This window comes from Xenopus laevis, chromosome 7S (assembly GCF_017654675.1).
Source record: "Xenopus laevis strain J_2021 chromosome 7S, Xenopus_laevis_v10.1, whole genome shotgun sequence".
Taxonomy (NCBI): Eukaryota; Metazoa; Chordata; class Amphibia; order Anura; family Pipidae; genus Xenopus; species Xenopus laevis.
This window is the reverse complement of record NC_054384.1, coordinates 112,962,258-112,978,389: the sequence shown is the minus strand read 5'-3', so window position 1 is coordinate 112,978,389 and position 16,132 is coordinate 112,962,258. Positions and strand designations below refer to the sequence as shown.

The following is a 16,132-nucleotide window of genomic DNA, read 5'->3' as shown; positions in this document are numbered from 1 at the left end:
CTCACACTGACCATCTCACACTGACCATCTCACATCCCACACTGACCATCTCACATCTCCTACTGACCATCTCACATCCCACACTGACCATCTCACACTGACCATCTCACACTGACCAACTCACATCTCACACTGACCATCTCACACTGACCATCTCATACTGACCATCTCACATCCCACACTGACCATCTCACATCTCCTACTGACCATCTCACATCCCACACTGACCATCTCACACTGACCAACTCACATCTCACACTGACAACTCACATCTCACACTGACCATCTCACACTGACCATCTCACACTGACCAACTCACATCTCACACTGACCATCTCACACTGACCATCTCACATCGACCATCTCACACTGACCATCTCACACTGACCATCTCACACTGATCATCTCACATCTCACACTGACCATCTCACATCTCACACTGGCCATCTCACATCCCACACTGGCCATCTCACATCCCACACTGGCCATCTCACATCCCACAATGACCATCTCACACTGACCATCTCACATCTCACACTGGCCATCTCACATCCCACACTGGCCAACTCACATCCCACAATGACCATCTCACACTGACCATCTCACACTGACCATCTCACACTGACCAACTCACATCTCACACTGACCATCTCACACTGACCATCTCACATCCCACAATGACCATCTCACACTGATCATCTCACATCTCACACTGACCATCTCACATCCCACACTGGCCATCTCACATCCCACAATGACCATCTCACACTGGTCATCTCACATCTCACATCTCACACTGACCATCTCACCCTTTCACACAAACATCCTTTGGAAAAGTAACAAGGTTTTATTTACTGTTACTGCTAAACCAAATTCACTTCTCTTTCTCTGAATTCTGCCCAACCTGCAGCCTTTGGTTCTATCGGTCATTCTCTCTCTTTCATTCAAGAAATTGCACTGTATCCAATCTCTTCCTATAGTACTGATTGTTATTTGTCCCACATAGCCTCCACGACCTCAGATTGTCCCACACAACCTCCTCAAACACGGATTGACCCACACAGCCTCCACAACCAGTGACAGAGAGAACATGTAGTAATGAAGCATAATATAGGTAAGCAGTGCCCTCTAATGGTACATAACACTTACCAAGTGCTCACTAGTGCCGCAGCACTCTATACATAAAAACACCCTAATTACCAAGAGCCCATTAGATAAAACATTGTGGCACCACTATACACCCCCTCTCTAATTACCAAGTACCCCCTTTGTTCTACACATGACCTTCTTCTCTCCTCCTCACCCATTACTCCCCCATCCAGAATGTTTCACATACTGCCCCCCTAAAGGAGGTGAAATATATATTTTATTTAAATGTAAATAGTTGGACTATATTCAGTTCAGCCAGCAGGTGGCACCAACAATAAAGGGTGGTCTGTAGATGCCCATATAAGAAAGTGAACAAGTCTGCCCTGATTCACTGATTTCCTGATTTCCTGAATCATCTGATGAGATCTCTGTTTTATACAGTAAACATCTTCGTTCTGTGTAACACCCCCATCTTGTGCATCACTTAAACACCCACCTTTTCATTCAAGCCTCTAAGGGACCCCTCCGCACTTGCCCACCCACCTATCTTCCCCTTTACTCCTCACTCACCTCCTCACTCACTCACCACCTCACTCACTCACCTCCTCACTCACTCACCCCCTCACTCACCTCCTCACTCACTAACCTCCTCACTCACTCACCTCCTCACTCTCCATCTTAGAATGTAAGCTGTTGTGATCAGCCCGCTGCCTCCTAACTAATATCTAATTGTAACTGTGAATCAATTTAAAGTTGCCTTTAGTTATAATAAAAGGAATCTCTGTTAGTCCCTTCATTACTCATTATATCTCTGTATAACTTAATTTAATAGGAACCACTTACCTATATGTCCATATCCCACAACTCCAACCCTCATTCTTCTTTCTTCTGACATTTAAGCTACAGATGACAGATTGTTGAAAAGGAGCCTGTAAATCATAATTCGTTATTAATTGGGTTTAATTACTAACTAGTTTCCATCATTCTTCACTGAATCAACCCATCATTAACCACCCCAATAGTGTACGGCTGCTCTGTACCCCCATTTCTCAGATACAATGTAGCTCTTTATCAGATACATTTAGATTCAAGTTGCAGTGCCCACTGGCAAATACTGATAATAATAAGTGCACCCACAGGCGTAGTTCCCTTTTAAATGAATTGTGCTATGATCGGGGCACTAATATTCTGAACTTGTTCTTTGCTTTTATTTTTGTGTTTTTTAATTTAGCTTTTTGTTAGGGTTAATATACAGCAGCATTTCATTTTTGAATCTCAGCAGCTCTTTGGTTGCTAGGGTCCAATTTACCTCATGCAAAATCCAAAAAAATGTCTCTATAGTCCTGCTATATAAAAAATATATATTTATTGAAACATCTTTAAAAAAAACATTACCCCACATGGAGCCTAACGCATTTCATGCTTCTCAGCACTTAGCCATTGACCATCTCAGAGGGCAAACACATGCCCCTCCTCACATCTACCATTTCAAATAAACCCTCCCATAAATAAAACCAATCAGATTAGGGTCAGGTCATTATTGTTAAAATGCCTCGTTAGCAATCGCTACACCCGCCCACTCAGTAATAAGAACATTCAATTTGACAAATATCCAAAAAAGTTTCCATGTCATGGGGTACACATACAATTTTAATATGCAGTAAAAATAATCTCAGTATATATAGAAAATGTACATCACACATAACAACAGGTTACGTCCAATATAAAATTCAATCCTAATGGTACAGTAGCTGTGTCTGTAAATAGAATATCAAGTCTACCTCTCTCTTATGTAGTAAAGTTAAAATGTCTCCTCCTCTTATGAAAGTTTTACTTGCTCTATTCCTTGTACAGAAAAGTATCTTGTTGTTGCATAAAGTGTCTTGTAACATTGGTTTTGTTAATGTAGATTAAATTATTGATCTGACCAATATGTTCTCTGATCCTTTCTTTTCACTTAGTGCATCCCACATACTGTTTGTTACACTTTTTACAGGTTATTAAAGTGGACCTGTCACCCAGACACACAAATCTGTATAATAAAAGTCCTTTTCAAATTAAACATGAAATCCAATTTCTATTTTTTATTAAAGCATTCATAGCTGTTGAAAGCTCATTTAAAAATCTCAGCTGTCAATCAAATATTGTCTGCCACTCCTCTATGCCCGTGGCATAGAGGCGGGGCAGACAATTACTTTCACTTTCCATTCAGCACTTCCTACATGTCACTGCTCTCCCCACATTCCCCCGTTCTCTTTACCATTTAATTGTGTAGCCAGGGCAAGGGATGGACATCAGGTCCGCCATTCTGGTGCACAAACAAGATTCTTAGATGATACAAGGTTTGTCTTAATAACAGTGTCCACAAAATGGCTGCTGCCTGCTTGCTATAATTTTAAAATCCCAGACTGAAGGAAACAAGATTCAAATAATTTATATAGTGTAATTAAAGTTCATTTTGCTTGACTAATGTGATAAAATAGGATTTTGAATAATTTTTTTGGGTAACGGGTCCCCTTTAAATAGATTACACCTGTACTATTGCAATGTATGTATTGTTTGATCCTGTATATTTTATTAGTCTCTGTGGATTTGAATTTGCATAAATTTGCATATAATACAGCATTTAGTGCCGCATTTATAGCATCCCTTATATTTCAAAAATGTAATTTGTCCTGCAGTTTTGTCCCTATAGTGACTTGGTGAAAGTAACTCGCCTGTGGGCTCGCCTAGCTACACTGCCTACCCCTTGCTCCAAGGTTTTAAAAATATCTGCATCTGTGTATATTGCATCAGATTGTAAAACAAATTCTTCCCATACTATACACAGATGCAGATTTTTTTTTTTTTTACAATTTTTTTTAAAAATTTTTTTATTTTGAAACTTGATAATTACAATGGAGGATAGAAAGAAAAATCCTTAACAGGATAAAAAGGTAAGTAATACATGAAACATAGATTTTGAATATTATAAAACTTTGAATAACCATGTAATACAATGGATTTAGGCTATAAAAAGGAAGAAGAAAAACATGGAGAAAACAAAACAAAATATATGAGTTCAAACTAGATTTGGCTAAGATCGTTTGTCTTTGGAACTAAGAAGAGAATCTTTTCCAGCTGCTCTTTATCAGTCTGAGAAAGTGTAGATATAAAAAGTTTCCATATAAACCAGAATTTTGAACGATTTTTAATGTTGTCTAAGTTAAAGACAATTGCTTCATTAAAGCAAAGGGCATTCAATTCAGAGGACATATCCTTTACAGTTGCCGGTTTGAAATCAATCGATTTTTTGAAGATAGCCCTTCTATCTGCTGATAAAATTAGTTTTTAAAGTTTATGTCCAAATATAGGATGTAATAGAATTGATATCTTATCCAGATCCTCTTTGTTATTTAATAGAGCTAATTTCGGAATCAATTTGATTTGGGAAGACAACTTAGAGTTCAAGACATTTTCAAATTCCATACAAAAATATTTAAGAGAGGAACATTCCGATACTAGATGAAAGAAATTGAATATCACATTTAGGGCATTTGTTTAGGAGGTTTTTGTTTTTCCAGACAAAATTAAAACATTTATATGCCAAATGGACAAATCTATCATTTTGCTCTCTCCAAATTTCTGTAAGAATGAGCTTATCAAATCGATTTATACAATCCACCTTGTTTTCTGGGGAAATTTCAGATTGTAGATAATTAAACCATTTTTTGCAGTAGCCTCCATAGGATGTTGTTTGAAGTTTGTTGTATTCCATAAAAAAGATTGAATCATCCTGATTTTGTTGAGATATGGTGAAGCAATTAACTTTTTTAGCGAAAAACTAAGTTGGGAATTAAACTTTGATGTTGAATCATTCCATTTTAAACTTTTGAACCTGTAAATAGAATAACTTTTCCTTCTCTGGAATTTTAAATTTTTCACTGAAATCCTTCCAATTGATAATATTTCCTGAACTTGAAGAAAAGCGGTCTTCTAAATAACGTATTCCTTTTCGTTTCCAGGAAGTAGTAAATGGTGAGAAGAAAGAGCTTTGGAAACTAGAGTTCTTTACAATAGGTAAGTAAGGAGTCAAACCATAACTCAATTTATTTGACTTGAACAATAGTTTCCAGACTGCCATTGTATCTCTGTATAATGGGTTTTCTTTAACTTCCGTTGACTGGAATTTGAAAGATTTATGTATTGAATCCACTACATTTTCATCAGAGTTTGTTGATCTCTCTAGTTGTAAATTGGAGTATTTTTCTTACTTGGAAATATAACGTGAGATATGCCTCTTTTTGTTTATTGCTTAATTCTAATATATTGTGTAGCGCTATAGTAAACGGCTTTGTCTTTAGCAGTTTTAGCTACTTTCCTTTGTGGGCTGAGACCACAGATGAGCTCTCTTTCTCAGGGGTAAGTGCTCGCAACACGGTGGAGGCAGGGTGTAGTGTAACTGTAACTAGGTGCGATAGCACAATGATGGGCGCCAGTAGTTCTTTAACGGTTGAACATAGAATATTTAGCACATAATAGCACATAGATCATTCAGCACATTGATCCACAATGGAGTATAGAACATACACAGCAGCATAAAGGAAGCAGATACTCACAGCACGTATAGGCTGAATCCCCACAGGCTAGGGAATATACAGCAGAGAGTAAGTTGGCAGCGTGTGAGGGGGTATTGCCCAGTTTTCAGGATATCTTCCAGTGGCAGACTAGGGGAATTCCTATCATCCCTATCTCAATACTTTAGTCCTTACTCCGGGTCAGTAATACCCTGGGATCTTAATCCCTCTAATCTCCTCGGCGGAGCCTTGAGCTGCTCAACTAAATAACCTCTCTATCACTCCTAGAGTGATCTATAATTGAGTATAGCTGTCTAATTACTAGGGCCAAGGCACCTAGGGTCAACACTACCCATTCCCTTCCAGCCTGCTTGGTTGGGCTTAAGCAATGGACATATCCCAGAGCACATGGTTCCTAAACCTACTGAGGTGTCCATATTACTAGAGATGTGCCTGTCTGTAAAGTGTAAGGGTCTAAGATGTCTAAGATTTTCACATCCCTACAATTGGAATTTAGTTTTTTAATAAAATGTGATTTGAATGAAGTAATTTCCCCTCTGATATAAGCTTTCCATGAATCCCACAGAAGGGTTGGATTATTAGCATGGACTGAATTATCAGATATAAAGGTATTCCATTTATCCTTAAGCATTTTCTGAAAGTCCTGTCTATCAACCAAAAAAGTAGGAAAATTCCAAGGAATATATGATTTAGGAATAAATTTAGTAGTAATTGAAATACTTATGGGAGAATGGTCAGAGTAAGAAAAGTTTCCTATAGTAGCATCGGTTATCTGTTTTACTAAATTAATGGAAGTAAGTATATAATCAATTCTAGTACCAGTATCATGTGAATGGGAATAAAAGGTAAATTCATTACTAGATGGTGTAAGAAATAAGCCTCACAAGGAAGATTTTATATGTATATAATATTTTATGTGTGAATATAATGTCAAATGTTAATGCCAAAGAGACAGGTAAAAGGACACATGCTGGGACAGGGAGTTGCCAAAACAGTTATCTGATAACACTGCAGTCTCTAGGATCAAAAGAATAGTCATAGACAAAGACAGACCCAGGAAAGAGCCGGAGGTGTCAGGGTATTCAAGATAAACAGTTGGCCCTGAGGTGGTGATATGTGACTTAACAGTTTGTCATAATGTGTAAATGAAGGCTAACTACAAGTTCTCGTAATAGTATGCAAAGAGCCTGTTGTAAAAACATGTTGTGAGATCAAGCGATTACAGGATCTCAAAGGCCTTCCTTTACATATGGTGCGGGAACGTTATGTCATCTAACAAGAAACAAGAGTCCATCTGAGCTTCTGTTTAGCCAGTTGTCTTGTGGGGGGTGAGGCTCTAAAAACAGTATAAAAAATGTGTCCAAAGTACAGTCTGGAGTTCTGTTTTGGGGAACAGACCTCTGTGTACAGCGGTCCACCTCTGAACAGAAACTCTGCAGGCCCAGAGACTGACGTGCTGTCCAAGGACTGGTAACTATCTCAGTGTCTCTTTGTCATTGACAGTTATTACTTATGTGTGTGTGGTTATAGGTGTAAGAGGGTTTAGAGCATATTGTTTGAATTAGTTGTTGTAACCTTTTTCTCGTTGTTTTACATACTGTAGATATTGATTATTGTTTGTTAGAGTTGTTTTTATATGCATTGCAAATATCATTCTGAATTATAGATTATTGGTTTTTCCTTGTACCTTTCCTTATGTGCATATTATGGCTTATTATTTTCTGTAATTGTGTTAGTGTGTTTTGATTTATACATAAATCTTCTTTTCAGTAATACAGTTGGTTGAATGTCATTTCTTTGCCAAACCTCCCCGTTAGAACCTACAGTTATTGTATTATTATGGACTAATATTAATATTTCATATTAATGTTGATATTGTCCATAAGAATATCTTACAATGGGTTTAAAATCCTCTAAACATCATTTAGCCTTGTTTGGTATAATAGGTAAGAAAAATAGTTTGGATTTAGCCTGAGAATATTTGATATTTGGACAACATTTGTCAATAGACCAAATATGTGACTCATTGAAATCACCTCCTACTATTAAATTAGTAGAATCTAAAGAATTTAATCTATGCATAAGATCTTGATAGAATTTATTACTATTAGGGGCATAAACAGAACATATATTCCATGACTGATTTTGGAATAAAATGTCAACTTGTATAAACCTTCCTATTTTCTCCTTAGATATTTCAACTAATTGATAGTTTAAAGTTTTATTGATTAATATTGAGACACCTCCTTTCTTGTTTGTAACAGGAGAACAAAAATTCTCAAGGAATCCATATCAGCGTAATTTCCTATTCTTCTCTTCATTGAGGTGCGTCTCCTGGAGGAGGACAATATCTGCCTTAGATTGTTTTAATTCCTGCAAGATTCTTTTTCGTTTAATTGGGGAGTTTATACCATTAACTTTCCAGGAAATTAATTTAATATTATCCATTTAAATAAAGATAAATCATGTATAGTCTGAAAATTAACAGAATAGCAGATCTTATATAATGTTTTGTAAAAGTCAGCACTTGTGAGAGAATGAAATGTAAATAATATTGTGACACTTAAAATAAACATATAATTGAACATAATCAATCAAATCAATACAATTAGCAAATTGTAAAAACAAATTAATGACTTCACTTTTTTCCTAAAGTGGATGCAACACTAAATAAATTCTCTATAAGAATTTAACCAGACAAATCATATATCTCCTATTTAATGTTAGGTCAGCTTTTACTTTTCCAATAGAATATGATCTTCACTAATAAGTGATTAAGTCTCCATTCCTAACTGATCCAAGGGGGAGTTATTCTTCGAATGAGGAGATCTAGATCTTTGCTCAAGATTTTAATATTTGTTTTCCCTTTTTTTTATGAGGACTGACTTTTCTTGAGATGTGAGGGTTACTATCTACAGCTTTCGAAGAGTGATTTGATTCTTTATAGGGGGTTTCTTCTCTTAATTTTCCATATGAAGCTCTGGTGTGATCTGAAGCTTCATTGGGAGATTTCTCCCTAGAATTCCCATGGGAAGATGAAGTTTGAGAATTTTGAATCCCTGGTTGTGAAAATAATTGAAAAGTGAATCTTTCAGCCCCCTTAAGATCTTCAAAAGTATGAGTGCCTGTTGGCAAGAAAATGGCTGGATAAATCATGGCAAATTTTACCTAATGTTGAAACAGAGTTTGGCAGACTTTAGAGAAAGATTGCCTCCTCTTGGAAAGAGCTGCCAAAAAGTCCTGAAAAACAAGGATTTTATCCTTTTCTAGATGGAGGTTTCTGTCTTTTTTTTTAAGTTTGGTAAATTAAGAGTTTATCAGTGTAATCCAAGAATTTCACCAAAACTGTACAAGGTCTTCGATTAGAGGAGTCATTCGGTGGACCTACTCTATGGGCTCTTTCTATTTTTAGTTTAGGAATATCATTTTGTAATCCAAGAGCCTTAGGGAGCCAATGTGAGAATAGATTAATGAGAGACTCCTGATTATGATGTTCAGGAATGCCAATGAAACGTAAATTGTTTCTTCTGGGTCTCAGTTTTATTTTCCAGCTCTAAAACCTTTTTTTCCAGAAACCTTACTTTGGTGTTAATTGTAGAAGAATTATCCTCAATAGAGGAAACCCTTTCCTCTAACTCTGCCAGAGAATCACTGTGTGAGGTAATTTGAACTGCGATCTTGTTAATATCAGCTTGCAGATTCAATTGACTTTTCTATAGTAGGGTTTATCAATTTAGCAATGATCAAAGCCATTTGTTTGTAATTTATGTCTTGCAATTTTAAATCAGAGGGATTTTTGTGTACTTGGAGATGCCTCATGAACAATGCTCTGTTTTGTCTCCCTCGGGACTCGACAGAACATAGCCCTTGGCCTTTTTATTTTGTTTGGGAGACTGTGTCGACATGGGAAGAAGATAACCGGGTAAGTTATAATCAGCTTTCCCCGGTCACTATGGCAGCCCCCACACTAAGGGTGTTCCTACCCCCCTCAAGCCGATAGGACAGGTCTAACCAAATACACTCCCTGAACACTCCTATATACTCCCCTTCTTCCCTCCTGCCCTTGTCTTTTTTCCTGTCCTCACAGGCTGAGGAATAGTAGACAGGTCCGTTTTTTGTGGCTCACCTGTTCAACGGTCCAGAGAGAAGGGACTCGCGCTCCAGAGCACTCCAGAGGTACTTCAGGGGGCTGCTCATAGAGGAGTCAGACGGAAGTTAGGGTACCCCGTTTTCGGCAGCCCGGGGAAGATGAGGTGCGTACTAGATTCAATCTAGTAACAGTCACAAAATTATGCCTGCGTGTTACACCAGGCGCAGGAGCGGCACCTGGGGAAGTTTTCTCCTTTTGTTTTGGTTGCTAGGCAGAGTGGAAGCTAGTCGCGCCATGTTGTTTAAGGAGCGCACATAGGAAGCTTCCGCATTGGACGCGACTTCCGGTGCGTTTGAGCTGGCGTGCAGAGAGGAGAGAGAGAGAGGGGATCAAAAAACATTAAGATTCTAGCGTCTAGGTAATTAATTTAGCGATTGTGTTATTTCTTCTTTATTAAGCTGGTTTGGTTAAGTAGAATGTTAATGGGGAGTTGGTTACTATTGTTTCCTTTATGTGCAATTTTGTTTTTAGACGGTCTTATGGAGCCTTAGGTGCCTAGTAGCCCAGACAATGCTGCCCATAATAGTAGGAGGTGAGCCACGCTAATGAAATGTTTTTGTTGGTTTTTTCTTTTGGGTTTTAAATATTAAAAGTATTTTTTTGGTTAACAGTGTGTCTCCACCCAGGAAAAGGTCAAGTAAAGAGAAAAATAAAGTTTGTGTGGCATGTGACAACCCAGCCCAAAAGCATTCCAGACTCTGTGAGAGATGTTCTAGAAAACTAGCAGGCGACGCAGCCGCAGACACTTCGGACATTATGAGGTGGATAAAAGAAGCTGTGGCTGAAGGAGTAAAAGCAGCTTCTAAGAGACCGGCAAGGGATATGGATCCAGAACCAGTTCTGGATAGGAGAGTGGAACAGGACAAAGAAGATTGGATGTCGGATATTTCGGATGAAGAAGATTTTAGAGAGGATGAAATAAACGCATCTTTTGATTTAACTATGATACAGCCATTAGTAAAAGCAGTGAGAGCTCAGCTCAATTTACCAGAAGAGGTAGAAGCCCAAACTTCCTCTTATAACCCATTTAAATCTCTCAAGAGAGAGAGGGTTACATTTCCAATTCATGAAGTCATAAAAGAATGCATTGTGAAAGAATGGGAAAAAACAGGGAAAATATCCTATACCCACGAGGGTACATATTATGTATCCATTCCCAGTAAAGGAGGAACAAGTTTTGGATAAACCACCAAAGGTAGATGCGGCAGTGGCGCGTCTATCAAAAAAGACAACACTACCAGTGGATGATGTGGTGTCCTTCCTGGATCCCATGGATAGGAAGATGGAGGCATCACTTAAAAAGTCGCATATGGCTTTAGGAGCAACTATAAAGCCAGCGTTAGCTTTAACCTCCGTATCAAGAGCATTACAAGGATGGATACACAATGTTGAAACTGCGATAAGAGAAGGAGTCGAGAGAAAAAAGATACTAGATGCTTTTGCAGAAATAAGGTTGGCAACAGATTTCATAGCAGAATCTTTGGTAGATTTGGTAAAATCCTCATCCAGAGCTATGGCTATTTCAGTGGCAGCTCGTAGAGCTCTGTGGCTGCGATCCTGGGATGCAGACAAGGCTTCAAAGATGCGCCTCTGTAATCTACCCTTCGAAGGGACTATGCTTTTTGGAGAAAAATTAGAAGAGATTATTAAGAAGGTAACCGGAGGGAAGAGTGTTTTTCTTCCACAGGATCGTACACCAGGTAGAAGATTCGAGGTGAGAACTGGAAAATCAGGATTTCAAGAGAGAAGATTTAATAAAGATACCCGTCAGTTTAGAGAAACGAGACAGACTGGAAGGGGTGGCCGCTGGAGAGGGGGGCAAGGTACGTTGTCAAGATCACACAGAGGCAGAGGAGACTTCAAGCAGTCTAAGAAGTTATTCTGAACAGACGGCAGTCCAGTCCTCACGTATACCCAGAAGACTGGAGAAGTTTTTAGAGGTCTGGATGAAGTCGACAAGAGACCAATGGGTAATGAACACATTGAAAAAGGGTTATTATTTGGAATTCGAGAAAACACCAGAGCACAATCTTTTCAGGTTGTCGGAGATTCCAGATCAACAAGAAAAGAAACAAATCTTAGTGAAGTATATTCACCAGTTGCTTATGGACGGAGCAATAGTTCCAGTTCCGGTAGAATACAGAAAACGTGGAATATATTCAAAATTATTTTTACTAAAGAAAAAAACAGGAGATTATCGACCAGTATTGGATTTAAGACCAATAAACTCGTTCTTAAGAGTAAAAAGATTCAAGATGGAGTCGATACAATCGATTATTACACAGGTGGAGCAGGGCGATTGGATGCTGTCCCTAGATTTGAAGGACGCCTATTGGCATGTACCAATAGCACAGGCTCATCAGAAATATCTAAGATTTGCGATACAAGAAGATCTACACTATCAGTTCACATGCCTACCATTTGGCTTAGCAACCTCACCGCGAGTATTTACGAAAGTGTTACAGGTTTTGATTGCAGAAATAAGGAAATACGGAATCCAAATTTATCATTATCTGGACGGTATATTGCTGAAAGCAAGGGATCCGGAGATTTTGGAGAAACATCGAAATTTTGTGAGTGGTTTTCTTCAGGAGCATGGTTGGGAAATAAATTTAGAAAAGAGTCAGTTGATCCCTACTCAAGATCTAATATATCTAGGAGCCAGATTTCTAACGGGGCAGGCATTAGTGATGCTGCCGGAACAAAAGAAGACAAAAATAAAGATGGTACTGAATCATTTCAGTCGAAGGTCGGTGATGTCAGCAAGAGAAATCAGCAGTGTTTTAGGCCTCCTAAATTCGACAATTCCGATGTTGACGTGGGCCAGATGGCATATAAGGCCATTACAACAACTTCTTCTACAGCAATGGGACAAATTGCAAAAAAACTGGGAACAGAATATTACAATCACACAGGCAGTGAAACAGAATATGAAGTGGTGGTTGGAAGACAACAATCTTGGAAGAGGAGTCTCACTAAACCAGATGCAGTGGAAGATTTTGACGACGGACTCCAGTCCATGGGGGTGGGGAGCCCATCTGGGTCAAACAATGGTTCAGGGTACATGGGAACCAGAAGAAAGGTTCCTCCAAGCCAATATTCTGGAGCTCAGAGCAGTAGGAAAAGCAATTCGGAAGTTGGAGCAAGTGCTGGAAGAGTCTGCTCTGTTAGTAAGATCAGACAACTTGGCAACAGTAATATACATAAGAAAACGGGGAGGAACACGCAGTGTGAGTCTGTTACAAGAACTCCATCCAATTATGGTATGGGCAGAATGTCATCTTCAAGATCTGACAGCTCGACATATTCCAGGGAAATCCAACCAGGTGGCAGATTTCCTGAGTCGCAACCTAATAGACAAACACGAGTGGGGACTAAACGCAGAGGTGTTTGCCCAAATAACCCAGAAGTGGGGTCAGATGAAGACAGATTTAATGGCAGCAGAGAGGAATTGGAAGGTGAACCGCTTCTACTCCTGTTTTCAATGTCCTCGAGCAGAAGCGACAGATGCTCTGGCTCAGAGTTGGAGTCAGGGACTATTATACATTTTTCCTCCGTTTCCTCTGATACAGCGGGTCCTAAAGAAAATCAGGACGGAGGGGGGCTGATGTGGTGGCAATAATACCAGACTGGCCCAAGAGGATATGGTACCCGTTGTTGAGGTCAATGATAAAGGACAAGCCTTTAACCTTGCCAAACAGGCCAGATTTGTTGGTTCAAGGTCCAGTCAATCATCCGTGCCCCGGGACATTGTCTCTAAAGGCCTGGTGGTTGAAAGGGGCAGGTTAGTGGAAGAAGGATTTTCTGCTTCAGTAATAGACACTATAATGGCATCCAGAAAATCCACCACAAATAAGACCTATGAAAGAGTGTGGAAGACATTCTTAACATGGTTACTTAAGAGAGGAGTCACTCCTGAACAAGTAACTGTTTATCATGTTTTAGATTTTCTTCAAGCAGGTTTGGAAGGTAATCTAAGTGTGAAACTGCAAACTTCTGCCATTTCAGCGATAACAGGAATACAGTGGGCTAAGAACCCCAGAGTGGTAAAATTCTTTGCAGGAGCGCTTCATTTAAGACCTCAGACAAGATCTCTGTCAGCGGTTTGGAGTTTACCACTAGTACTTCAGAAGTTAACTGAGGAACCATTTGAACCTTTAGAAAGGGTTTTGGATATGACACTAACTTTAAAAACGTTTTTTTTGGTGGCAGTAACCTCATCATGCAGAGAAAGTCATCTGCAGGCACTGTCCTCAAAGGAACCATACACAATTGTTCAGGATCACAAGGCGGTGTTACGTACAGTGCCTGGATTTTTGCCTAAAGTGGTGACAGAGCAGCATTTAAACAGAGAAGTTGTCTTGCCTTCATTTTTTCATAATCCAAAAACGGAACAAGAAAGAGTATGGCACAATGTAGATGCAGTCAGATGTCTGTCTTTATACTTAAATAGGACACAGTCCTGGAGAAAGTCAGATAAATTGTTCATTGTTCCTTCAGGTAATAGAAGGGAACAAGCTGCTGCTACATCCACAATCAGTAGATGGATCGTAAATTGCATCAGGATGGCTTATCAGGGTAGTGGAATTCATTTTCCAAAAGGGGTAAAGGCACACTCCACAAGGGCAATCAGCACTTCTTGGGCATTTCAAGCAAAGGTGCCAATGGAAGAAGTATGCAGAGCAGCAGCATGGAAGTCGGCAAAGACATTCCTTAAGCACTATCATTTAGATGTGCAATCGACTAAACAGCCAAATTTAGGCTTGAAAGTCTTGGAAGTAGTATGCAATGCAAAATAAAGTGTGTGTTTTCAGCAAAAAATTGTTGTTTAATCCCTCCCGTACGAACAGCTCAAGTAAATCACCCTTAGTGTGGGGGCTGCCATAGTGACCGGGGAAAAGAGAAAATTTAACTTCATACTTACCGAAATTTTCTTTTCCTGGTTACTATGGGCAGCCTTCCCACTAAGCCCTCCCAACAACAATGCTCGGACAGAAAAAGACAAGGGCAGGAGGGAAGAAGGGAAGTATATAGGAGTGTTCAGGGAGTGGATTTGGTTAGACCTGTCCTATCGGCTTGAGGGGGGTAGGAACACCCTTAGTGTGAAGGCTGCCCATAGTAACCAGGAAAAGAAATTTTCGGTAAGTATGAAGTTAAATTTTCTCTTTTTTGTGACAAGTCAGATGATAACAAGAGAGCGCACGGAGCTGATTTACTGGGCGTCCGTCCCCTAGTCGAAGTGGAAGTCGATGCAGAATTTTCTAAAACCTTGGACCAAGGGGTAGGCACTGTAGCTAGGCGAGCCCAGACGAGGTGCTTTAACAATAATGACCTGACCCTAATCTGATTGCTTTTAGTTTGTGGGAGGGTTTATTTGAAATCGTATATGTGAGGAGGGGCATGTGCCTATGACTAAGTGCTGAGAAGCATGAAACACGTTAGGCTCCATGTGGGGTCATGTTGTTTTTTTAAAGATGTTTCAATAAATATATATTTTTTATATAACAGGACTATAGAGACATTTTTTGGATTTTGCATGTATTACCTCTGTTTGGTCACAAGATGTCTCTGTCATGCTTAGTTCAAGTATGTAAAGTAAAAATAACATTGGAGCCTGACAGAATTTTGACTGCCGGGTCAGTGACCCCCACCTGTATGAAAGCTGGAAAAATGCAAAAGAAGAAGACAAATAATGTGAAAACAATTCTACAAACTTTAGTCCAACTGAAAAGTTGCTAAGAACAGGCCATGCTATAGTATACTAGCAGTGAATTTAACAGGAATAAGTCTGATAATGGCAATTTAACCTCATCCTCTGGTGCCATTTCTTGGGTATTGACTCATTGTGGTGTCACAAATGTGCGTCATTACATATAAATACATGTGAAGTGCTCTCAGCCAATGAAACGCACCGAATTGGATGGGAAATTTTACATTTCTAACGTATCACTGCCTGTAATTGTCTATGAAGACAAATGGAGGGAAATGATGGGGCATTATTATAGGGAATAACGGGGCATTATTATGGGGAATGACGGGACATTATTATAGGGAATAACGGGGCATTATTATGGGGAATGACGGGGCATTATTATGGGGAATGACGGGACATTATTATGGGGAATGACGGTGCATTATTATGGGGAATGACGGGGCATTATTATGGGGAATGACGGGGCATTATTATGGGGAATGACGGGGCATTATTATGGGGAATGATGGGACATTATTATGGGGCATTACACAGCAATGTACATACCTCTTCTTTTCACTCCTCTCGTGGATTTGGATTAGAGTCCCTACCTGGCAGTTTCAG

The 16,132-nt window shown here is 39.3% G+C and overlaps 1 protein-coding gene across 3 annotated transcripts in view; it reads right to left on the bottom strand.

Moving 5' to 3' along the window:
* Window positions 1–16,132, bottom strand: part of aspdh.S (aspartate dehydrogenase domain containing S homeolog) — a 36,296-nt gene extending 20,164 nt beyond the window's left edge. The window contains exons 1-3 of one of the 3 annotated variants that reach the window (XM_041571837.1): window positions 16,076–16,122; window positions 15,362–15,478; window positions 1,933–2,018 (exon numbers count right to left, since the gene is read on the bottom strand). In XM_041571837.1, the coding sequence (XP_041427771.1) occupies window positions 1,933–1,984 (52 nt within the window). In that variant the 5' untranslated portion in view covers window positions 1,985–2,018; window positions 15,362–15,478; window positions 16,076–16,122. Of the gene's footprint in view, window positions 1–1,932; window positions 2,019–9,792; window positions 9,881–15,361; window positions 15,479–16,075 lie in introns of those variants that run through there. The other 2 variants (XM_018227177.2, XM_041571838.1) reach the window with 2 other exon arrangements.